The sequence below is a fragment of the Argiope bruennichi genome, chromosome 11, assembly GCF_947563725.1.
Source record: "Argiope bruennichi chromosome 11, qqArgBrue1.1, whole genome shotgun sequence".
Taxonomy (NCBI): domain Eukaryota; kingdom Metazoa; phylum Arthropoda; class Arachnida; order Araneae; family Araneidae; genus Argiope; species Argiope bruennichi.
Genome location: NC_079161.1, coordinates 38,780,222 through 38,807,332, shown reverse-complemented (window position 1 = coordinate 38,807,332; position 27,111 = coordinate 38,780,222). Strand labels below are relative to the sequence as shown.

Genomic DNA, 27,111 nt, shown 5'->3' with positions numbered 1-27,111 from the left:
AACTCATCGTAATAATCGATAGAGATTCCTACATCATGCCTTCATTTGGCTTGATTGCATCAGCTGTTGCATTCAGCGTGTACCACAATGAAGTACAAATAAAAAATTTAATTGGATTTTTGCGCTCAATTAAAAAAAAATAACTAGCATAAAAACTGTATGAATTTGAAACATCCTAATTTTCTAAGTTTATTGACTTAGACAATATAAAATATAATTCTCTTTTCCATTTAGAACATTTTATTCAATTGAAAATGTTTTCCTATATCTATTAATTAAAAAATTAACTATTGGGGTGCGATTAGAGAACACACCATGTATGTAAGTAGCAGAAAATTTTTTTTTTCGTACATTACTTAAGAAACTTTGTAGAAATTCGTCTTGTAAGGACAATCAATTTTAGATATTTGAAACCGAAGTAATAAGAAAAAATTGAAAGTTGTTTCCATAATATACTAATTATAATCATGTCACATTCTTGTAAGCAAATCACAATTATTTGTTAAAAATAATTGTGCATTGGATATCTTCATTCATTTTTTGTGATTGAAATAAACGACATTCTTACATGAACATGTGATACGCATTGAATGTGTAGCTGTGATTTAATTTTAGAATCTCTTGTTCATACTAAATAATTTAAAAAATGCACACCATCATCGTTCATGGCGTGATAATCGTTAGGTAGATGTAGTACGATATGCGCATTTAAATGCATTAACTCTATCGATAGAGAAAGGCCGCAAACGAGCTACAGAGTCTGCTCGAGTCCCCTGGATATTACTTCCAAATTTCTTTCCCTTCATTAAATGTGATTGACTGAATACCATTGGTGAGTGCTTTGTTCTTTACAGGCGCTCGCCCGGATGGATTTGGAGGTCAGAGAGGTTTTCTAAGAACATTCATATGATGTTTTAGCAAAAATTTCCTCAATATTTATCAGCTAAATGGAGATCTCTTTTCTAAACAACCCCTTAAGAGTACGCGTTATCTTTGCGATTTTGAGAAGGTGATTTGTCTTTGAAAGAGGAATTCAGGCTTCGTGTATTCTGATGTACCCGAAATAAGATGATATTAGGAATGAGAGTGTTAAAGAAGTGTAGTATTACATGAAGTGACTCAATTTTCCTCTACATTATCTATTTCGACAAACTGAACGAAATATACCATATTTTTTATTGTATTTTAAATCTTACAATCCATTTTCATTTACACTGGTACATTTTGTTGATGACATCCATATCTTTGGCAGTAAGCCCGGGCTTCTCGTATGGCTCCTTCAGTGGCGTTCCATCCTTGGCGACCATCGTCTTGAGTATTTTAGGAGCTCTGGAGAAAGCGTATTCGCCATATTGCATGATGGAGTTGTAGTCGTATGTGGTGTACCTCAATTCTTCGGAAGGCTTGATCTTGTTGAAATTGCCCTCAAAACCTGTGAAAGAAAAGAATAAAATTGTAATTCTACGTTGGCACATCACTCTATAAACAAACAACAACAAAAAAAAAAACCCCATCAAAATCTCAAACAATACAAGGGAAAGGTACACGTCAAATCCGTCATTTCCAAACGTCATCCTGCTGACGTTCTGCGGAAATTTGGAGACGGCAGGGCAGCTCAGGTATCGTCCTCGTCATCTGACCGCGATTCAAAATTACTAGATTCGGTTCAAAATAGACCTAGAGTTGTCTTAAAACGGGATGTTAATATAATTGAACTGATTTGAAATAATAAAAATCGATCAATCTGGGAAACGAGAATTTTCTACTGCCTTCAGCAACATTTGAAAGAACTTGTTGGTACACATATAAAACCAGCAGGCAATGCGTCATCTTTTAATCAAATAAAGATTTACGGTACCTAGTATAAATTTAAAAGGGCGATGGTAAAAGATATTTGACTCTTACAAGCAGTCGTTCCTCAAGAAGAAATTTTAATTATATTAATGTCCCGTTTAAAAACAACACTAGAGCTCTTTTGGTATGGTCCTAGTAATTTTAAAGCGCTTTCAGATGACTAGGTCGACACCTGAGCTAACTGCCAACCCTCCAACCACACCAATGAATGGACGCTTGGCCCCAACGGATTTAATGTGCAGAAGACAAGCTTATACGGAGACTCTTCCGTGCAATAAAATGAAGCATTACCACAACAATCCCAACAACATTGATACAATCACCTGAATCGATCTATATTAAAGATACAAAGAATATTCGAACCGTTAATTTTAAACACCGAACATAATCTTGATTTAAGTTCGACGCATCTATCACATAGAAAAAAAATACCAACCTAAAAATATTATCAAGTTATAAATGCATCAAAATTCTTTATTATCAACTATGTGCCACTCTTGAGGTCCTTAGATATGGGGATAGAGAAGTTTCCTGAATGGTGTCTGGTTCTCGCCGACCTAATGGGTATAGAAATAGTGTGGGATCGACTATCCTCTACCAATGACGGGACGCATCTCTTACAGCAGGGGCCCTTAGAACTCAACCATAGTTCTCACTATTGATGTTGTGACCTCCGGACATTCAAATTTTTTCATGTGCCTCAGAGCGAGTCAGAACAGTCTTATAGTGACGATCAACTAATGTTTTTTTTAAATTGGGAATCGGACTTCAAATCTAGAACCCTCCGGTCCTGAAGTCGAAATTTTACCGTCAGCCCACCGCGGTTCTCCTTACGGGGAATAAAAAGGAATTAATTGCTATTACATTCTTCATTTAATCATGATCTTCTCTAACAAAAGAAAATATTGATCGGTTGATCTGGATGAGAGGAGAAATTCTGTTTCCCTAACAACACTCTTCCACCAGGAAGCATGTCAGAGGTGACGATGAGAAGTTTCTGATATGGTGATTGGTTCTTGCCACACGAGTGAGTACAGAAATGGTGGGTGGTCGGCTACCTCCTATAGATGACGGGACGTACTTTCCATGGAAAGGGTTGTACCGTTGCCGGTGATGGCCCTTAGGGCTCAACCATAGTTTTGGCCAGTGTTGCTATCGTGGCTGTTGGGTCAATCAGATGTATCTGTGTGCCTTAGTGACGGATCAGTGTAGCCAATTAAGGTTAAGGTCCTCAAAAACATTTAAAAGAAAGTGTTTGAAAGCATCACAATTTCAGAAAATGAAACCTTCGCCGTCTAACATGGTCTCAAAATTACCAATAGATGAGAAAAAATATTTATTTCTTCTACACATGGTTATTCTCAAGAAAAAGAAAAAGGAAAAAAATACCAAACGAATCATTTTTTTACTCTTTATTCAATAAAGATCAATCTTCACAAACAAAAGTTCATCTCTTGATTAATGAGTTTTATGACGTTTAATTTCAGCTCTTTTTTATATTTTATCAAAGTTCTATTAAACACTTGTAATGGAAAGACGCGCCGCGCACGTCAAGATACTATTGTCATTGAATCGCTTACGACGTGCTACACACGTCAGTCACAGAAGTAAAAATAATATTTGCCACCAGTTAACTGAGATTGTGTGCCATTATGTCACAATCTTATGTCGGGAATTAATTAACATATTATAACATGAATTAATTCATTGAAATATTATAAATCTTTCTCGATTTCTAAGATATAGGGTTTTTTTTCTGTGGCTCCGCTGCGAGTTACAGTGGGCAGTTTTGGCACATACACTTGTGACTTCATTATCACCACAAGTGGTTAAGGAGAATGAAAACCAAGCCTGATATTCGTTTTCGACGATTCTACGTGGCTAAGGGATGAGGATAGGAAGGATGATCGCATTTCAGGAATTCTTCGTCATTTTTTGACCTTGATTTCTACTCCATTAGATATTTTTTCATTCAGTTTTTTTGTCACGTGTATGTGAGTATTGTATCGTTTTTGACCTTGCTATTTTATTTTAATCAAATTTGCGTGTTGATTGCTTGTATGTCTAAATCAAGTGAAAAAAACACTTTCAGGAGTGGCACGAAGAATATTTTAGAGTATATCATTAAATGTGATCGTGATTATCTACTGTTATTAATCTAAAAATGTTATCAAAAAATTCAATGAAAATAAAAAGAATTGCTTAGTATAAATAATAATAATTATTTTATTAAAAACCCTTTTCTTAAAGTGCCAAATTTCAAAAACAGAATTCAGCCATTTGTTCACCATAATTTAATATGTAGGCCCTCTTACAGTCAATAAAAAAGGCTCTAAAATATTTTATTACGGATTAGTACCTTTTTTACCGACAATATTGAGAGTTGCCCGCAGTTTTTACACCTTCTAATTCGACGAATAATCTTATTGTTAAATGTAAAAATCTATTGTTAATCTGTTGTAAATAATTAATATTTTCGGTCACCCCAATAACTACTAAATAATAACGACTAAATAAACGCATCCTGGCGCATGCGCAAAATCGCGGAATGAACAGTATCTTCAGAGCATGGTTTAAAAATATACAAACAAATTTTATTTTCAATAATGCAAAGCAAACGTTATAAAAAATGAATTAAAAAAGCGTTTTAGCACAAGAAGTTATTATTATTTTATAAAAAAATTTAAATTATCAAATTTTAAGAACACAAATCTTCTATTTATTCATCAGAATTTAATATTTACGCCTTCTTACAGCAAATTTGTTCTAAAATATTTTATTGTGAATTAGAATCTTTTTCCTGCAAAATTACGAATCATCCTCAGTTTCTACGTCTCTTAAGTCCACGAATAATCCGAATTCATCTTATTGTTAAATGTAAAAATCCCCTCTTTTAATCTTTCCTCTCCACCCCCACCCCCTCCCTATTTTGACTAAATAAACGTATCCTCACTCATGTGCAAAATTGCGGAATGAACAGTATCTTCAGCAGAATCTTAAATTTTTAAAAATATAAAAATAAGTGTTAATTTGCAATAATACAAAAAAATTGAATAATAAATTAAAAAAAGTGTTTTAGCATAAAAAAGTTATTATTATTTTGCAAAAAAAAGGAAAGTTAATTATCAAGTTTTAAGAACAGACATCTTCCACTTATTCCCATTATTATTAATGTTTTGTCCTCTTACTGTAAACATGTTCTAAAGTATTTTATTGTGAATTAGAATCTTTTTCCGACAAAATTATGAATCATCCTTAGTTTCTACGTTATAATTCGAGTTCACCTTATTGTTAAATGCAAAAATCTGCTCCTTCCATCTTTCCTTTCACCCCTACTTTGACTAAATAAGCTGATGCTGACGCATGCGCAAACACACTGCGAGTTTACGAATCCGAGAACGGACAGTACCTTTCTTGACGTTGGTCATGTTCACAGTGATGAACTGATCTCTGTCCGATCTCTGTTGTTCGTGGTAAAGACCAACGGCATGTCCCAATTCGTGTACAATGGTTCCAACGTACTCACATCCTTTGCCTAAAGACAAAGTTTGGTTTCCACCTTGTTTACCTATATAGGACCAACATCTGTAATAAAAGAATAAGGGTTTTCAGTGAGTCTATGTGTTGCAGCAGCAAAAGAGTACAATTTAATTACATGAGTCATAATATGTCAAAGGGCAAAATTTATCCTATGAAAGTGAAAAAAAAAACTTTACAAAATAAAATAAAGAATAATATGGTTTTGCAAGTTTTTTAGATGAGAATAGGTTTAGCATTGTTTATAAAACGAGTGATGCATTGTAATAGGTTTGTTACAAATGAAGATCGAGATTACAAAACAGGTACAGTATTGTTAGTTTATAAGATGAGAATAATTGTAGCTTTGTTAATTTATAAGACAAGAATAAATTACTTCTTCGTTAGGCGCAATCATTATATGCTTAACGCGGTAAAATGTCAAAATTCGCGTTCGTTTTCCTTCTAAAGTATTTAAATCTTTAATTTTTACTTTCGAGTATGCGTAGAATAAAAAAATTATAATAAGTGTCAAAAAATTCACATACGAGATTTTGACGAATTTCCACGCTTTAGACCTCTGTGATTTCGAAAAAGACATTTTGTGAAAATGCTCCCTGTCTGTCTGTCTGTGACAAAGATGACTCAAACTCGCTTTGAGCTAGATGATTAAAATTTGGTATATGGTCTTTATACCAAATTTGCAGATTTCTATCAAATTTTGATAAAATCTTTTCAGAGGAAGTCCATCTATCCGTCTTTTCGAATATAAGTTAACACGATAATTACTAAATAAAAAGAACTAGATAGATAAAATTGGTACACAGATTTAACATCTATAGTGCAATTACAATGGATTGTAGATTCTGTACTTTTTGAAACATGTAAAAACGATAGTTCAAAAACGCAATGGTTTAAATATATCGAATTTGGTAAGGGATTTTGTGACCCCAAATGCAATTTTGTGACAGATTTTTGTTTAAGTCGGGTGGGAAAAACGTGTTTAAAACAAAAATTTGATTTTATGATACCTATCAACGCATACCAGGGATTAATCGCCAAATAACACGACAATGATGGCGCGATAGATTCAGTAAAAATGCTACATTCACGCCAAAAAATATTTTATATTTAATGTACGCCAATGCCATGTAAGACGATCTCTGGCATGACAAGTTTATTAGAGAGTATGCGACAAAATTTTGAGGAGACCCCTTTCGTTGGTTATTCAGAATATCTGTTTCTTGTACTTTTCACTCGCAAAGAACAACCCTTTAGTTATCCTTTTCTCCCTCTTTGCATCTGTACTGTTTACTGTATTCCGAGTAGGTGCTTGAGGGGTTTTCTCGCTTTCTCGCCAGTGGTGCAAAGAACTTGGTAAGTTCCCTAGAAAGTCCTCTTAGAAATTTAATTTCCATACAATGGAGCTAAATTAGATTTCAGGAGCTACCTAGGCATTCTTAGATTGCTTTGGTCAACAGAGGACACCATACCATCCCTTTACCAAGATTGATTTAGCTATTCTTTTGAGTTATCATTCCCCATACACTTTTTCTGAACCTAAGTACTAAAAAAAAAAACAATCTAAAAATTTGAGAAATATAGCTAAAAACATTTTAGGTTCGACTGAAGAAGGTGGGATGACTAAGTTGAGAAGAGATTTGTTTAAAAGTGTGACTAAATTGAGGACGCAATAAATAACTTCAAATAAAAGAATTCTTCTCAAAATGTATCTAACAGCTAAATAAAGCTAAAAAAAAGTTTTAGGTTCGACTATAGAAAGTGGATTGAACTCATTTGAGGAGAGATTGTTGAAAGGTTTGACTAATTTGAGGACACAATAAATGACTTCAAATAAAAGAATTCCTCTCAGAATGTATCTAATAGCGAAATATGGCTGAAAACATTTTAGGTTCTACTGTAGAAGGTGAGGTGACTAAATTGACGAGTAAGTTGTTAAAATGTTTGACTAAATTGATGACGCAATAAATGACTTCAAATAAAAGAATTCTTTTCAAAATGTATCTAATAGCTAAATAAAACTAATAAAAGTTTTAGGCTCGACTGCAGAAACTGGGTTGAACTAAATTGAGTGGAAAGTTGTTAAAAAGTTGACTAATTTGGGGACACAATAAATGACTTCAAATAAAAGAATTCCTCTCAGAATGTATCTAAAAGCTAAATATAGCTAAAAAGGTATTTTAGGTTCGACTGTAGATGGTGAGTTGACTAAATTGACGAGAAAGTCGTTAAAAAGTTTGACTAAATTGAGGGAGCAATAAATGACTTCAAATAAAAGAATTCTCCTCAAAATGTATCTAATAGCTAAATATAGCTAAAAAAACATTTTAGGTTCGACTGAAGAAAGTGGATTGAACTAAATTGAGGAGAGAACTGTTAAAAAGTTGACTAATTTGAGGAATTCATCTCAGAATATATCTAATAAGAGCAGACATTTGAAGGACTAAACTCTTAATCATAAATTATAAAAAACCTTACTTACCCATCACCCTTTATAATCAGTACATAGTCTTTTTGTTTCTTCCTTTCCACAAATTTAACACATGTGTGCTTATGATATTGGTCCATGGCCGTTTTAATCTTGGACTTCAAGCTTGCTGAAAAGGTAGATATTCGTAATATGCATAGCAGAACATATTTTATTAATTCATAAGCATTTTATTCGAAATCTACTGAATTATCTTTGCGAAAAAAATCAAATTAAATTAATGTGATAGCTAAAAAGGAACGGACATTCAAAGTACATTATTTTTTAATATATTGAAATAAATTGTTTTAAAGAAAGAAAATAATTTTTTATTTTGCAGTAAATGCTATTCTTGTATAATTTACTAGTTCACTAAGAATGATATTTATTTTCTATTTTCCTTTAAAAATCATTTTCATTGATTTATAATGAATTAAGAACTGGAACTAGAACTAGTCCTGTTTCAGCTATTTCAACTCTAATGGTTAAAAATAAATTTCCATTATCTTTAAACAAGAATTATTTGTTTCGGGTCAAAACAGTTTATGAATTATTTTAGAAAAACTGAAGAAATTTTTAGTTTATGGGCTAATGAAATTGAAAGACGATGAACAGAAAATTTTGACTCAACTATTAGTGAGTAACAGATATTAGTAAGCATTTATTACCTATGTTGTCAAAGTAATTAAGAATTCAATCAATTAGCTGTAACATTGTAATCGTTTGCCTTTATTTTCTTGTTAACGTTTTATTCCTTTTTATATATTATGTTAATGTTTGGGATTTTTTTTCTTCTGATAATCGCTTTGCTTAATATTTTCTAATATTAGTATTTTTTTCAACTTCTCTTTCTAATCAAGGTCTTGCTTTATATAGCATGTATTTTCATTATTTGTACTAAAGCATCATCGTAATTAAATTTAAATTTTGAAACTTTAAAAAAAATTATAACGCAGAAATCATAAGACATAGAAATATTACCAAGATGTTGACCAGATCTAGCAATCTTAGTAAGAACAAAAAAGAGAATGAAGAAACAAAACAGAAAAGAAATGATAAAGAAATTTACAAGAAGATAGAATAGACAATTTAAATATAGGAATGCCCGATTCAAATATTTCCAAATTCATAACAGTTCGCGTAGAGAGCAATAGATGGCAGCACATGACTGTGTCAGAGGAGGACAACGAAAATAGAAAACTTAACATCGTTTCTTTTTAACAGTAAGATTGAATGTAAATACTTTTTTAAAATTTATTTTCCCTTTAGTTTAAATAAAAGTTTTATTGCTTAGAATATTCCATTTATTTACCAAAGAACAATTCACATAAAATGAACATCTATCAAATCTCTTAAAAACATTTTTAAAAAGACAAGGAAGTTTAAACTTTTAAAATAATTAATAATAAAATATATTTAAATATATTAACATTTTTAAAGTTCTAAGCACTAGCTTTCATAACTATTTAGAAACAAATATAGATCTTGAAAGTTGTGAACGATCTTAAAATTAATAGGATATTTAGAAAAGTAATTAAAAATTCATATAAACAGGAATTATAAATGTAATCAAATTTACTAAAGACATTCTAAAATATAAGATTATTTACAAAAGTTTACAAGTAGTAATATTAATGCTGTAGTAATAATAATGCAGTAGTAGAAATGCAGTAACATATCGTAATAGTAATAATAATAATGCAATAAGATGAATAAAATTAAATATGGCAGCGCATTTAACCATATGATTGATGATTTTATAAAAACAGTAACTCATCAGGAATTCCTTGAATACTTTAATGATACTGAGCAATGAGTTGATAGTTTTTATAACCTTTTGTAAATTAATAAAAATTTTAAAATAAATTAAATTAAATTTGTTAAATTAGATTTTAAAATTAAGGAATCTAATTTTATAAGCCTGAATGATTTCAGTCTGATCCCATGTCTTAAGAAGTGTATTAAAGGAAGGTTAAATAAAATAAGAAGAGAATAAGTCAATGACTTTGAATACTCTTTACAAATCAAAGAATTTATAGGATTAAAACAAGAATTAAAAATTAAAAACTCAATATTAAACTGGAGAAAAATGAAAATGAAATCTACGATCACAAATTTCAAGTTATCATTTGAGCACATTATTATTTTTTAAGTCATTATTTGTCTTAATTAATTTAAGGCATTAACCAGTTTAAACCGGTTCGAAACAATCACGAGACTTCTTCATTGGTCTTGAGATGAAATAACAGCTATGATGTCATAGTTCTACGTCAACCTTTTGAAAAACGCATCTGCTGTCAAAGAATCATGCGCAATAATAAAGCAATACTGGTAAAAGCAGGTCAATCTTTTAAAAACGCATCTGCTTTCAAAGAAGCATACATAATAATAATAATACAATACTGGTAAAAGCAGGTAAAAAATACATGCGATTAAAAGATGATGGAAATTGCCATTTATGCTTTATTCATTGCCTACGCGATTTCGAGTTTCAAAACCCCCTAACCAAAACAACATCATGTTCTCACATGATAAAAGGATTAGAATTCTTTAATTGTTAAAGCCGTAACTTCATAAATAAAAGAGTAAAACTTTACAAAATTGCATGTGAAATCATGAACAGTATTATAATTTATGTTATAGTCTCTGCGAAGTTTCATATACAGAACCAATGAAATCAGTCTTTAATATATGAAAAAAAAAACCTTTTAAAATCAAAAGTTGAATTATTTTCCATATTTCGCTAGTGTGTAATCTAATCTAATATAAAAGTAATTATTAAATATTTATTGTTTATAATTTCTTATATTTTTGTTATTAGATTTGGTGCAAACGGACTAAACACATAAATAGAACTTACATAGTGAAGAGTGGATCTCATATGCCACCTCCGGTTTTCCTGGGTATCCGGGCCAACGATATTTCACGTCTTTTGTACCTACCTAAAAAGTTTATTGGCATCGTTTGATCAGTGTTCTCCATTTCCTTTTATTGTTCCTCATATAATCAGTATACAATTTAAATACTGCTTATGCATTAGATGTAGTTGTAGCCCATGTATGACTCAAGGACTATTTTATAATCATGTTTATAATCTTATATCTTAACATCTTAACACCACATTTCCAGTTCTAGAATTAATGTAGCTTTTATCCAGTTTGATATTCATGTATCTAGACTTTATTAAAAGAAAGAAAGAAATTATACTGAAACCACGATGATTGAAGGAAATGTTGTTATTGTCTTGAGTTCAAGAATACTAAACGAATGAATATGGCAATGTGTACTATGAATAAAACCGTGAATATTGTGTCAGTCTCTTGCAAAGCAAAATGAGAATGTTGTGTTATATGGTGAATTAAAAGAATAGGGGGAAATTATATTTTATATCATTTTTAGAATTTTATTATATAACTAGCCGCCTTTGGCGACCAATCGGTTCGCCACCTTAATGCTCGTTCAAATTTTAATAAATAAATATTTTATGTCACTCCTCTTTTAATAGCTTCTTCATCAAAATATTTTTAAACTTCAAATTTTGATAGTCATATATTTCCCTAATACTATTATTAAGGCCTTAAGCCATAATGTAATATGTATCTCTCTCATTTTCTGGTAGCTCCCTGTACAATTTCTACTTTAAATTAAAGTGAAAATGATTATATTGCAATTAATATAAAAACATTTTTTATTGAAACAAAGCATTTTTTTAAATATGAAAACAGAGTCGCTCAGTCGCTAAACTTTTAAGCACTAAAGAATATCTTTCATAATTTGTGTAATATCGCAAGAGTTATTCCACAAAATTTTCTCAGATTCACCAAGAAATTCAATTTTTAGTTTTACTTTCAAAAGGATTTAAATGCCATGAATAACAACATTTTATTTTGTCTAAATTTTATACATTCCGGTCCCAAGGAAGCACATTCTGCGGAAAATTCTTGACACATCAACTTTTAAATAAAAAAACGAACGTTTCTATTTTCTGATATCAAATCTGATATCTTTATAAAGTTTTGAATAAAATAGTTTAGAGCAATCAACACTTTCATAATCTTAGGCCAATCAATCTTGAGAAACCCTGTGCGCTGATTGCGGTATCATCTTTGAGACGTTCGATTATGTGATCTTAAATCATCCGTTTTAATTCAATAGTGATATTCAAATTTCCACAAATCAGTCAATTTTAGTGACCGATTTAATTAATTACAGAGCAACACTTTTTATTTAAAATATTAGTGTTTCAAGAATATTTTGCTAATTATGATTCACAGTGTAGGGGATCTAGATAAAAGATAAACATTCTTAAATTTATTAGAGCATTTATTGACTCAGATAAAATATAATTATTTACTTCATTTAGACCATTTTAACTCATGTATTTCTATTATTAAAGTTTTACAAATTAGCCCTGAATTGAAAGGATATATATTAAAGCATGTTTGCGTTAAATTAAGCTGATTTATTGAATAAATAATGTAGATATCGTAAATGTACCGTAAAAAATATTTTCTGCATTTATTTTTTAGAAAATATATTATCATGTGAAAACATGATGTTGTTTTGACTTTTGAAGCCACAAAATGCACGGGCAGAAAATTGGCGATTTATCACTTTGGGGGTATCACTTTTTCGCTTTTAGGGTTATTAGAAAATGATAAATCAGGTTGTCAAATTTGGAAACTTATTGCCAACAAAAAATTATAACTTGGTACGAATATCCGTCATGTACCCGATTCTCCTGTTTGGCTAATAAAGGGCAATGTGGTAAGAAGTTATCGCCCGAAGAAGCACAAAGAAAAAAACTGAAATCAACATAAAACATCGAAAGGAGTTATAGAAAGGTGTGTATATATATATATATATATATATAACTTCCATTTTTAATTTTTTAACTCGCAAAAACATTTTTGGAGCACGAAAGATTTTGAAGTATGGAAAGGGGGGGGGGATATTTCTTTTCTAAAAATTAACAATTGCGCAATACAATCGTCACGTGATCATTTCAAATCAGTTTAAACCGGATTTTCGAGGGGGAAAAATCCGGCCTTGTGGCAAAAGTTTTAGAGTTCAACCGATTTTGAGATGAAAAAAAACCATCATTTTTTTAAATATCGAAGCACGCGTAATTTGATAGTCACTGATTATTTCAAATTGGTTTTAACTGGTTAATGATTTAAATTCATTAACGGAAACAATTAAAAAATAATAATGCTCTCACATGATAAATTTGCGAAAGCAGATTTCAATTTTAATTTTTATTTCATATTTATTTCATTTCTTGCAGACACGTGCTGAACATTACATTTTTATATGTTTAATTTGCAATACTTGTTGGTTTATTTTTTCATCTGAGCTTTCGTCAATATGATGAAAACATGTTGATAAAAGCTCATTTTTCCCCAATCACGCGCAATGCGCACGTGCAGGTTAAATTTTATTTTTATTTTGTACGAAATAAATTGTTAAAAAATATAATTAAATTATTTTTTTAAAAATTCATTGAAAATAGAAATTTAATTTGCGTTTTAAAACATTAGTATTATTAAAAAGATAATTTTTTTAAATCTTCATCATGATGTAAATATTGGGTTTGTGCTGTAATATTATCGGAATTTTTAGCGAAAAAACGTCAAAATTTCGCTTAGTTTTTAATTAATTAAAATTCTAATTAAAAATTCGAAAAAATAGTTCCGAGAGACACACACACACACACACACACACACATTGAGCTTTATTAAAAGTATAAATGTTAACATCTTAAGAATATTCAGTTAAATATCTTTCACAGGGTAGAGGATGTATGCAAAAATTTAAAATTCGTAATTCATGAGCATTTATTGGCTCAAATTATATAAAATATAATTATTTATTTCGTTTAGACCATTTGTTAACAGATGTATATCTGTTATTAAAGTTTTACAAATGATCTGTTAGACTCCAATTAGAGTAATATTTTGAAATTATTAAATCTTATTTGAATTTAAATAAAATTGTTTAATTGAATTAGTAATATAAGCATTGTGAAAGATCATAAAAAACGTTTCTTTTCATTTATTTTTCAAAAAATATCATGTTTTATATTTATTTAATTTCATACAGACAAGTACTGAAAGTTACATTTTTATATATTTAATTTGGAATGATAGTTAATTTATCTTTTAATTAGTGCTTTTGTCAATATGATGACAAAGCGTTGATAAAAGTTAATCCCCCCCCCCCCCAACACCATTAACGTTCAATGCTCTCGGGGAGCTTAAATTTTATTTTTATTTTACGCGAAATAAATAATTGAAAAATATTAAAAATTCATTAAAAATAGAAATTTAATTTGTTTTTTAAAGCATTAATATCATTGAAAAGATTATTTTTTGAACTTCACTCTGATTAAAAATCAATTTTGTACTGTCATATTTTTGGAAGTTACAGCAGTAAAACGCCAAAATTTCGCTTAATTTTTAATTAATAAAAATTGTAATTAAAAATTTTAAAAAATCGCTCCGAAGTGCACATTTCCGGCCCCCAAATTCGGTAGATGGTCTGCCCCGGTGCGGTCTGGTCTGTAGAGTGGCAACACACACACACATACACGCTTTGAGCTTTATTATAAGTATATATATAATTTTTTTTTCTTTCATGTTCAATTATCTAGCTAGAGAAAAAACTAAAATTTAATAATTTAATAAATTAAATAATTTTTTTTTTCTTTCATGTTCAATTATCTAGCTAGAGAAAAAACTTTTGAAGCTCGAAAAAGTTTGGAATAGGGAGAAAAAACCGTTGCTTTTTAAACATTAACAATTGTGCGATACAATAATAACGTGATAATTTAGAGCCAGATTTCGGCAAAAAAAAAAAAAAAAAAAAAAAAAATGTCTTTGAGGCGAAAGTTTTGGAGCTCGACCGGTTTTGAGATAATTTTTTTTTTCTAAATATCGACGCATGCGTAATCTGACAGTCACGTGATTTGTTTCAAACCGGTTTAAACTGAATAATGGTTTAAATTAAGACAAACAGTAACTTAAAAAATAATAATGCTCTCACATGACAACAGGAAATTTGCAATAGCTGATTTCAATTTTTATTTTTATTTCATTTCTTAAACACGTGCTGAAAATTACATTTTTATATTTTTAATTTGCAATAATTGTTGATGTATTTTATCATTTGAATTTTTGTCAATATGATGGCAACATGTTGATAAAAGCTAATTTTTTCCCAATCATGCGTAATGTGCGCGTGCAGGTTAATTATTATTTTAGTTTAAGCGAAATAAATTGAAAAATAGGATTAAAAATTTTTTTAAAAAAATTCATTTAAAAGAGATTTAACTTATTGGTTAAAACATTAGTAGCATTGAAAAGATTATTTTTTTAACTTCAATTTGATGTAAAAATCAATTTTGTGAAAGCTATCATGTATAGATAGATAGATAAATGAAATATTAAAGAATTAAGGATGTACTATAAATAAAATGTGGAAAATTTTAAAATTAATACACCCAACAAGTTATTGAAATCGGAATAATTTTAATTATCTCATATGAATTTAATTATGTTTATCATTTTTTTTTTCTGGAAAATGATTTGCTAAGAATTCTTTTATAAAAAAGGAAGATGAAAGCATGAATTGAGTAAAAGGGAATATTGAATGTCTGTTACAAGAGATTTTAAAAACAGTAGAAATTAAAAATTATGATTATCTTTGAAAGCATGAAAGATATGTGTATTTCTGTTATTGTATAAAAATAGGCTCAATTTTAAGAAATCATTTGAATTTTTATTTATAATTTTCTTTGGTATAAATTAATCAAATCCCCTTAAAAATCGGGTGCATTTTAAGTTTTTCAGGCAATTTTAGTAGAATAATAAGTATTCTTTTGCTTGTTATTTGCTTTCATATATTTTGATATGTCTCATACACACATGTTCATTAACCTATAAAAAGCTTTTTTAGCTTACTAAATACAAAGGAACATAATAATATCGACTAATGTCTTAAAATACACACTACACACGGTGTTTGGCCACCGGTGGCTTGGTGGTAAGGTCTTGGCTTCGGAACCGCGGGGTTTCAGGTTTGAGTCCACATTCCACCGAAGAAGCGCCGTATAAGCGGGTCTGATGCGCGTCGAATCTGTCCAGGCCAAACGTCCTCCCCCTGGTATGGTCTGGTGTGGAGAGGGTGGGGGGATGCCAGCTCAGGTGTCGTCCTCGTCATCTGACCGAAGCTCAAAATTACGAGGTCCGTCCTGAATTAGCTTTAGTGTTACTTTAAAATGAGACGTTAACATAATTAAATTAAACTAAACTATACAAGGTGTCCACGAAAAGGTAGTTTCTAAATGTCAGTGATAGGTTCTATATATCCAATAGTAGAGGTGAAATAGATTAATGGTAAAGAAATATATCTTATGATGCTTGAGTTAATAAATACATTTTTGAAAAAAAAAATACTGAATTTTTGTTTTTCAGTTTTATTAGGCATATTTAGTGAAATATTCTTGTTATAATAAACTTTCCATTATTTTGTACGAAACTTTGAATATTAATGTTTTAGCCCATTTCATCTAGAAGAAAATCAATCAATCAATGCACGACACATCTTCAAGGTGGCTGTTCATTGGCCTAAAATATTGAAATTCTAAGCTTTATAACTCGGGTAGGTTTGATCTCTGGAGAGTAAAATTTTATGTTTAAAATTAAATATATCGAAACTATTTTATTAAATTTGATAATAGAATCAAAGAGGGTTGTATAAAAATTAGAAATGTTAATTTTTTCAAAATTTCATATGGCAACAAAAAATTTTTTTATCAGATTTTTTAAAATATTTTTCCGATTTTAAAGTGTCTACCTATCTTGGACTGTACAGTATTAGCTATAGTGTTACCAACCAAATATAGTGTAATTATATTAATATATAGTGTCACCATTAGTTATATTGTTACCAAAAAAGTATTTCAACCGCATACCCTGTATGTGACTGAAATATTTTTTTTTAGAAATTACTTGCTAATACTTACTCCACCAAAGGTTATGTCATCATCAGTAGTAAATCTCATATCACCTCGAGGGTCACCATGGAGAGCTTCCATGGCCATTCCTGTAGGAAATAAATTTCTCATATTAAAGAATATTGCGAGAAATTTCGTTTATTAAGAGGGCATTTTATTATAAATTAATAAATATTAATTTAAATAAAAATTCATAATAATAATTATTAATAATTAAATAAAAATAAAACGATTTAAATATAAATTTAAATAAAACAGGCAATAATTTAATTACTAAACAAAAAAACAGAATGTATATTTCACTTCAATTAACTATTTTTTTTAAATTTATGATTAATTATTATAAATAATATTGAATCTTGAAATTATTTTTAAAAAAAAACATAACTAGATAGTATCATGCGTATGATGTCAAAGTTAAATTAATGAATTGAAGGATAGTGAATAAAAAATAACTAAACAATAATTATGTAAAAATATAATTTATAAAAAATGATAATATTTCTTCATTAAATATTTGCAGGTCAAAATAAAATAATAAAAGTATAAGGTGATGGATTGAGATATTTTAAATAAATAAGAAATTTAATTACTTTTGTAATATATTTTGATTTTTTAAAATCAATCTTATTTTAATTTTCATTCCTAGCATATTACTTAATTTACTTATATTATTTATAGCGTTACACACTTTCACACTTTTTTTTGTAGTTGTTATCGCCTGTATATTTTTTATTTAAAAAAAAAACTGCATTGTGAATTTAGTCACCAATAAGTATGTTTTCTTAAATGTTTTACTTTTATTATTTTCTTAATCTTTAAATATAATTCACTACTCAGAATTATAAAAATTATGAATTAGAGAAAATTATTTCTCTAATTTACCACTAGATGGCGCGTTTCACTCGGTATCAAAATTAAATAAAAGCAATAATTGGTAATTAAATTTAGAAAATTAAAAAAAAAGTATTGTCATTGAATCAGCTATTATATACTTAGGATTAAAGAGAGTATAAGTAGGTAATTAATTGACAACTAATTACAGAAAATATTAAACTAGTGTAAATATGTAAATATACAAGTTACTAAACCAGCAAGTGTAGATTTCATGTTAATAAATGAGGATAGTATCGATTACAGAATTCCATTTTTGCAAACATATTAAATTTAAAAGTAGATAAATTGAAATTATATCTACATTTTGAAGAATTCATATCTGAGAATGAAATATCTTACTGCAATTATATTATGAAGTTTCATTATGTTTTTTTTACCCCCGCGGAATAATCTCTTGTGGGGGACCTTGAAATGAGGATGACATGCTTCCGGCATGGTAGTTGGTTCCCGCCACCCTGGAGGGTACACAAATAGGTGGGAGAGGGTCTGACTCCAATCGATGACGGGACGTACTTCCTTTGGGGAGGGTTGTATCGTGACCGGTGATGACCCTTAGGATTCAACCACAGTTCCCGCCAGTGTTGCTGTTACGGCGGTCCAGTCATTCAGCCTTATGGTTTAAATCCGTGTGCCTTCGTGGCGGGTCGGAGAGTCTGTTGGTTGACTTATCCCCAGGGGGCACCTCGAAAAGAGGATGAGATCCTTCCGGTATGGTGGTTGGATCTCGCCACCCTGGAGAGTGCACAAAAAGCTGGCTTATCTGGCTCCTCCCATCGATGATGGGACGTACTTCCTTCGGAAAGGGTTGTACCGTGGCCGGTTATGACCCTCAGGACTCAACCACAGTTCCCGCCAGTGTTGCTGTTGCGGCGGTCCGGTCATTCAGTTTTATTTATCCGTGTGCCTTCAGGCGGGTCGGGGAGTCAGTTATGAATGTATATGCTCCTTTTGACAATTATATCAATGAAAATTCAAATTAAAAGCACAGAGTTAAAAGACTACAATCGGTATATCATTACAACTAAATAAAACGTTCCATAAAACGATCTTAATGTATAAATAAATAAAACGATCTTAATGTATTTAAAAGACATTGATAAATCCGAAAATTTAATTTTGAGCGATATTCTGTATAACGGAATTATACTTAAAATGAGGGTTTTTTTTTTTCCTTCAATTTTTAAAGCTCTTCTTATAGATTCAACACTCTAGAAAGTGCAATTATGCATGCATTTCTAATACGGTTGCTAGTGACTATATGTCCACTAATAATTTCAGTTATCACTGATGTCAGAAGGATTGACTATAGCAAAATATTTCCGTCTAAAAATTTAAAATGGACAAGTAAATGGGCATTTGAATTAGAAGCTTGGCATGGATATTGTTTAGGATAAATAACAAAATAAAAGTTACTTTCACCGTTTTGAATAGGTGAATATAATAATATATGCTTGTTACTGTAAAGTGAAAAGAAATATTCTAATGGTACAGCATCTATGCTATCTACATGCAGTGAAAACATTACGGTATCTATATTACCCGTACAGAAAAATTTCAATGTTTCTGTACGACTCGTATGAAGAGAAATGAATGTATTTTATTTCATCTGAATCCACCTTACGCACAAGATAATTTTCTACTTAATTTGTATTACCTCTAAGAAGAGAAGAGAATTCTATAACATCTGTATACTCGCTTAGCGGAGGAAAAAAATTTATATCTTACTTTATATTTATATCGTAGATACCCAGGCGGAGGGAAGAATTCTTTTGTATTTACAACACCTGTTTGCAAAGGGGGAAACACCTACTGTATCAGAACCATAAGCGTGTAGAAAAGTTAATTCTACTGTGTTTATATTGCTTCTATTTAGAAGAAATAATTCTTCTATATCTATACTATCTCTAATTAATGAAAGAATTAAAATGCGTCTATACCACTTGTACCGTGAATTTTCAATGTATATGTACAACTCGTATTGAAGAAGGATGTATTTTTTTGTATTTGTATCTACTTCATAGAGAGGATAATCTTTTGCTGAATCTGTCCCGTCTCTACATAGAGGAAAGAATTTTATAATATTTGTACCATTACTTAGATAATGAAAGAATTATACATTTGCATTATTCCTAAGCCGAAATTCTGTATTTGTATTTCTCTTAGAAGGAAGAATGACTTTTAGACGCAGAAGATAATTTTCTACTGAATCTGTATTCCTCCTATGTAGAAGAGATGATTCTATAATATGTATACAATCATATAATATGTATGATTCTATAATATGTATACGTAAAGTGAAAAGAAATATTCTATTGGTACAGCATCTATGCTATCTACATGCAGTGAAAAAATTACGGTATCTATATATCTGTACAGAAAAATTTCAATGTTTCTGTACGACTCGTATGAAGAGAAATGTATTTTATTTCATCTGAATCCACCTTACGCAGAAGATAATTTTCTACTTAATTTGTATTACCTCTACGAAGAGAAGATAATTCTATAACATCTGTATACTCGCTTAGCGGAGGAAAAAATTTTATATCTTTGTTACTCCTAGGCGGAGGGAAGAATTCTTCTGTATTTACAACACCTGTTTATAAAGGGGGGAAACACCTATTGTATCAGAACCATAAGCGTGTAGGAAAGATAATTCTACTATGTTTATATTGCTTCTATGTAGAAGAAATAATTTTTCTATATCTATACTATCTCTAATTAATGAAAGAATTAAAATGCGTCTATACCACTTGTACCGTGAATTTTCAATGTATATGTACAACTCGTATTGAAGAAGGATGTATTTTTTTGTATTTGTATCTACTTCATAGAGAGGATAATCTTTTGCTGAATCTGTCCCGTCTCTACATAGAGGAAAGAATTTTATAATATTTGTACCATTACTTAGATAAGGAAAGAATTATACATTTCTATTATTCCTAAGCCGAAGGAAGAATGTATTTGTATTTCTCTTAGAAGGAAGAATGACTCTTAGACGCAGAAGATAGTTTTCTACTGAATCTGTATTCGTTCTATGTAGAAGAGATGATTCTATAATATGTATACAAACATTTAACTGAGGTAAAAACTATGTATTTGTATTACTCCTAGGCGGAAGGAAGAATTCTGCTATATAAATAACACCTGTACACAAGAGGGGACAAAATGTACTGTATTTGGACCACTAACAAGCAGAAAATATAATTCTACTCTGTTTGTATCACTTCTAATAGAAGAAATACTTCTATTATCTGCATACCATCCCTAATCAGTGAAAAGAATTCGAATATATCTGTTTGAATCATATGCAGAGAAATCTTGCTTGCTTTATATCACTGGTAAGAAGAAGGAAATTTCTATTGAAACCATTCTATGAGCAGGAAAAATTCATTGCAGAGGAAATTTAGCCATGAGGAAAATTCTTTATCTATTTCTTCTATCCCTAAGTAGAGAGTAAAATTCTGATGTATTTATAACATGCGTACACCAGGGGAAGTTAGAATCTATGGTATGTGAATCACTAGCTCGCAATAAATCTACTATGAATGTATAAGAAGTAATTCTACCATATTATCTGTATATAATCTCTAATAAGTGAAAAGAATTCGAATGCATCTGTATGAAACATACACAGAAGAATTTTGCTTGTTTTATATTATTGGTAAGAAGAGTGTGGAATTTCTATTAAATCGGTACCAACTATATGGGCAGGAAAAATTAATAGCGGGGAAAATTTAGCAGGGAAAAAAAATTCTACTATAACTATTTCTTTTATTCCAAGATTGAGGAGAAAATTCTACTGTAAAACTACTATGCCTACTTTTCTTTCATGTAGAAGAAATAATTCTACTATATTATCTGTATATCAGCCCTAATCTGTGAAAAGGATGCAAGTGTATTTGTACCAATCACCCCAATGCTGATAAAATTTTATGGATTACACCATTCGTAATCAGAATGGTAAATTTCTTTGAATCTCTTCTCTCCCCCCTCCCCATATGGAAAGGAAAAATTCAATTGCTGCTGTACCAACCATATGTAGATAGGAAATAACAGCAAAGAAATTACAATTAAAAATTAAATTATTAAAAATTAATTATTATATACTAAAATTAATTATTAAATTACAATAAAAAATAAATTATTAAATTATATGCTAAAATTAATTATTAAATTACAATAAAAAATTAAATTATTTAAAATTAATTATTAAATTACAATAAAAAATTAAATTATTTAAAATTAATTATTAAATTACAATAAAAAATTAAATTATTAAAAATTAATAATTAAATTATATGCTAAAATTAATTATTAAATTACAATAAAAATTAAATTATGCATTAAAAATAATTATTAAATTACAATAAAAATTAAATTATGCATTAAAAATAATTATTAAATTGTAATTAGTTATTATATAAATTATTATTAAATTATAATTAATAACAGCAAAGAAATATCGCAAATATTTGTAGTTATAACCAGCTGATGAAGAAAAGGTTTACTATATCTGCAGAAGAAAAGGTTTACTATATCTGTACTGCTCATGCACAAAAATATATGTTATAAAAAAATATGTTATATGTTATCATGTTTTAAAAAAACTGTCCAAACAATATTTAGAAGGAAGATTCCACAAATGCGGAATCAATTGTAAACAAATATTTAATGATAATTGCAGAAGAAATGCAATTTACAAATATTTCTCGTTTCACTTATTAATTAGTTGAAAAAACAATAAGCCTTACTTTCATCCTCCCAATTCTGTGGTCCTATGGGTGTGACTTCAAAAGAAAGACTTGGCGGTCCCAAGAGGGCTACAGGGTCCGCCCTCCCAATGATGTGTCTAATCGCATGGTAAATTAACCAAATTAATAGTGTCCAAAACATTTTGAAGCAGAAACAGCTTGTGTACTGATTGACTGCAAGTGCTGTTTGCGTATAAATGTACGTTCCTTATCTAGAAATCTCGCTGTACTCAGCGTCTGGCATATTTGCAAACGAGTACAAGCACACTCCTGTTTAAAATTCCATCAAATATCAAGATACAGTGATGTGGAAGCAAACTTTTTTGAAAATATTCTGGTTTTAGTAACTGGATATTAGATGCATGCACAGTTTTTTTTTTTTTTTTTTTTTTTTGCGATTCTGACTTGCAATTATGTATCTGATAAAAAATAAAGCTGATAAGATGAGGTTTAAAACCAAAATAAGCTTTTTTAAAGTTTTTTTTTTAATTAAAATTTTGATATTTAACTCGGAAACAGTACTTTAAAAAAAAATAAACGACTTGTAGCTGAAATATAGAGGCATTATGTAATATTGCTTAAAATATTTTATCTATAGATAAATTTAATTTTAAATATAAATGGGAAAGGGGAAATCGTCTCATAAACGGAAGAAAAATAGGAAAAAAGAGAACCTCCTTATAAACAAGTAAAATATTAAAACAACCAGATTTTTGAGAAAAAGAAATTACAAAATAATTACGTAAAAACAAAAAGACTGAAAAATTATTTGTAGAATAATTTGCCAAAATAAATTTAGGATAACAATATGATAGAGTAACAATGTAACTTAATTTTTGGACTCTTTTTTTTTTAGATATTTGACTTTTTATTTATTAAAGAGAAGTTTTATATGTCCATAGCGATTTCTTAAAGTTAGTTTTCAAATTAAAATTTCAACGCATGAACAAAAACTGGATGAAAATTCATGTCATTTTTCGTACACATTTATTTTATTCAATTTGGTATTCTTGATTTGTTTTTCAGAAAAACTTAGTGTAATATAATTGCAGAAATTTTAAAATAGGCGAGAAAAACGTTGAAGTATTCGTGGTATAAATTTAATAAATAAAAATAAAAATAAATTTTATTATGAATTAAACTTACAATTCATAAAATCTGATTTTGTGAGTTAATAAATTATCAGAAAGTATGGTAATATAAGTAATTTTTGTTTGTAATATATTACATGTTGCACAAATTTCTTACACAATTCTTTTTATTTTTCTCGTATACTTTTAATGTAAGAGAACGTATTGTACTCGTCAAAAAATTCGAATTTGAGATTTTGACGAATCTCTACATTTCAGACCTCCCTGGGAGCGGGAAACATATTTTTTTAAAAATTACTTCAGTTTGTTCACCTTTTATGTCTTTTTTGTTTTTTGCTGAGACTTATGGCACTTTAGAAGCCCGCTGACTGTTATCTGCAAGCGATTTAAGCCGAGGGAGCGTCTCTTGTTTTTTCAGTAGCTCCAGCTAGCGCCAAAAGTACGACTTAGCTACTTCATGCGTCACATTCGCTTGCACAACCCCTTTTTACAGGGGAGGGGCATATTCACACACCTCATAGATAGAACACAGAAGAAGAAAAACCATGCTCGAACCCGGGACGCCCGGATCACGGGGAAGAAGCGCTACCCCTATGCCAGGACTTTTTTTGTACGTAACACGGTAACTCAAAACTGCTTTTAGCCAGACGGATGAAATTCGATATGTTACCTTGATATAAAATTTGCATATTTTAATCAAATTTTGAACGAAATCCATTTACAAATATGTCTGTCTGTCTGTCTGAGCATTCGAGAACACGATAACTTCAATATTAGGAGCGTAATATAAATAAAATTTATTTCGGAGATTCAGCAGCCACAATGTAACTTTTTATTAAATGTTGGACAAGGCCCTACGCCTATCTATCTGTACCTTCATAAGCATACAAACTCAAGAATACAATGACCTAGATAAATGAAATTTGGTGCGTAATCTTATTACTAAAGTTGTAGTTCTATGTCATATTTCGATTTTAATTGATTAAAGAAACGGCTCGTAAAAGTTATGTTTGGTTTCTTTATTACGATTTAAATCTAAAACTCGATCTATGGAACTCGTGGCTTTCAGACCATTCCCAAGGTCAACATTTTTTTTTTTTTTTAAAGTTCAACATCTTTATTCCAGAGCATGTGGCAAAGTTTCGAAGAGACTACTAATTCTGCCCCCCCCCCCTTTCTAATACTTCATTGTTGGAAAATTATTGTTAAAGTTTATTTTTGACTATCAATCAGCGGAAAAGGAAACATGAAGACGAAGTTAAACAGTCTGCTGCTGAAAAAATTTCTGTTATTTGAATTACCAGTTTTCGCAAAACATCATTGACAAAATTCTTAAGCCTCGTGTTCCCAAATCAAGTATTTCATTCTATGTAATGTAATGAGCAACCGATTGCAATAAGTTCAGTTTTGTGAAATAAACAACGTAGTGGTAGTTTCCGATCCTAAGCAAGATATCGCTGAAATTTCTATTCAGTAAGATGGAAGGCGAAGATAAATTTAATTTAATCGGATAGAAATAAGTAGGAAAAATACTTGCATCAATTCCTTCTCCGATTTTCTAATATCCGATTCTGATTTCTTGGCGCTATGAGCTCGAAAGGGAGGGAGAGGGGGGGAATAGAATAAAATGGATGAAAACTTTCCTACAAGGAATTACAAATTTAGGTTACTATATAGGTGCAGTTAAGGTGTATGTACACACTTGAAATTTCGAAAATCGTTCAAAATACCGAATATTTTTTTTTTTTGCTTAATAATATTCCCTGATCCTTTAGCTTTCAAACGATACAAAGATGTTCACAATATTCGAAATATTTCTCGAGTTATAACTATTTTTCTTGAGGTGCTTTCATTGAAAACTCTAGCTACAGTTTTTTTAAAACTCATTTTATGAAGAATGATATTTTCCCACTATGTTGCTTCATTCCAACAATCATAACTCAACAAGAAATGAACCAAATACAATGATTTATATATCAAAACAATCTGTATGAAATAGCGGATGTTTTGTGCCTCAATCAAAGTTATATTTATAGAAATAAATTTTTTATAGCTATTTAAAAGTTAAAATGACAGAAAAAATCTCGCTTTTTCTATTCATCATTGATGAAAAAATTGATAAAAAAAACTATATGTTTTTATAACTTGATTGAGGCAGACAACATGAAGACTAATATTAGGCATAATTTCCAATTAGAATTGTGTGTCTGTACAAATTAGAATTTAAGATATCATGTTTCAAAAAAATAGACTAATTAGCTCATTAAATATTATTTAATTAATTAATAATTAGTGTAATATGGTTTTTTTTCACTGAAATGAGTTGAAACATATATTAATGATCTAATGTGAAAAAACTGGATTTTTAAAGTTAAAATTTAAAAAAAATTAGTTTTTTAGTGTGTACGTACACCTTAAAGATGGAAAATTACTTTTCAGTCCCTAACATATAAGCTAGGGATTCCTAAACTGCCAGTCATGATTCTCCAATGAATCGTGAGTCAAGTTTTGGTGAATCACCACAAGATTTAACTGTATTTGTATCTTCCTACAGTTTGCAAAAATGTGATGTAGCCTTAAAATATTCATCAAATCAGATAATACCTATACAACTATTGGGAGACGATAGTATAACATATGTCTATTTTTTCACAGTAAGTACTTTACTGTGAAGCTATACTATACTATATAAGCAGTTTTTTATAGAATAACTATATAAGCAGTTACTATATAAGCAGTTTACTATATAAGCAGTTTTTTATAGAATAACAACAACAAAAAGGTGATGCCACTCAAGCTACAAGTAATTATACTAAATTATTTGCTTGCCGCAACAACAACAAAGAAAATGCAATATGCAAATAAGCGACAGGAGTCAATCCTTATCACCAAATGACAGTTATATTTCGTTATGAATGTTCAATGTAATTTGTGTACATATTAATTTCGAAACTATTCATTATCATTTGCGTAAAGCTGCTCATTAGCTACTTAATTATAACATATGCGTGTGTGTAAATACGAAGAGATTTTATCAAAATTTTAACAGTAATGTTGATTTTTGGATCAATATATTTGTGCATACTTTCGAACATGAATTTTATTAAAAGCGTGTGAAGGAATCGGCTGAACATAGTGAATCTTCCACCTCGTTTATATCTTTGAAAATAATTCATAACCCCCCAAAATGTAACAAATTTTCTACAGAATTTCAGAAAAGGAATGTTATTAGAAATTATAAAGAAATCTTAATAAACGAGTTTAGTTTTTTTTAAAAATAATTTCCCGTAGTAAAATGAGGAACAAGTAACTTAGTTAATGCTATCTTCCAAAGGACATAACTTACCACATGTACTTAACAGATGTGGCAATACAAAGAGTTGCGAAAAATATCTTTAATCCGATAATGACGTTAATTTCTTTTTTATTTTTTCATATACTAAGTATACAAAGATGATAAAGAACTGTAATAGTTTTCGACATTTTTACGAATCTCAA

General features: G+C 29.7%; 1 protein-coding gene across 1 annotated transcript; it reads right to left on the bottom strand.

Annotated features, from left to right (window-relative positions):
- Positions 1–1,205: 1,205 nt before the first annotated feature.
- On the bottom strand, positions 1,206–22,581 carry LOC129956517 (astacin-like metalloprotease toxin 5). The gene is made up of 6 exons (XM_056068438.1): positions 22,523–22,581; positions 16,884–16,963; positions 10,719–10,800; positions 7,874–7,988; positions 5,264–5,439; positions 1,206–1,432 (listed from the first exon to the last, which is right to left on the bottom strand). Exons 2-6 carry the CDS (start codon positions 16,959–16,961, stop codon positions 1,206–1,208), a joined length of 678 nt encoding a protein of 225 aa, XP_055924413.1. The 5' UTR covers positions 16,962–16,963; positions 22,523–22,581.
- Between the last annotated feature and the right edge of the window lie 4,530 nt (positions 22,582–27,111).

What these genes read in the sequence shown, in the direction of transcription:
- LOC129956517 (XM_056068438.1), bottom strand. Translation starts at nt 16,961, where the DNA reads ATGGCCATGGAAGCTCTCCATGGTGACCCTCGAGGTGATATGAGATTT. An exon ending in CTGATTATAAAGGGTGATGG is followed by an intron (nt 5,440 to 7,873) that starts GTAAGTAAGGTT and finishes CTTTTATTACAG; the next exon opens with ATGTTGGTCCTATATAGGTA. An exon ending in CATGACCAACGTCAAGAAAG is followed by an intron (nt 1,433 to 5,263) that starts GTACTGTCCGTT and finishes TTTCTTTCACAG; the next exon opens with GTTTTGAGGGCAATTTCAAC.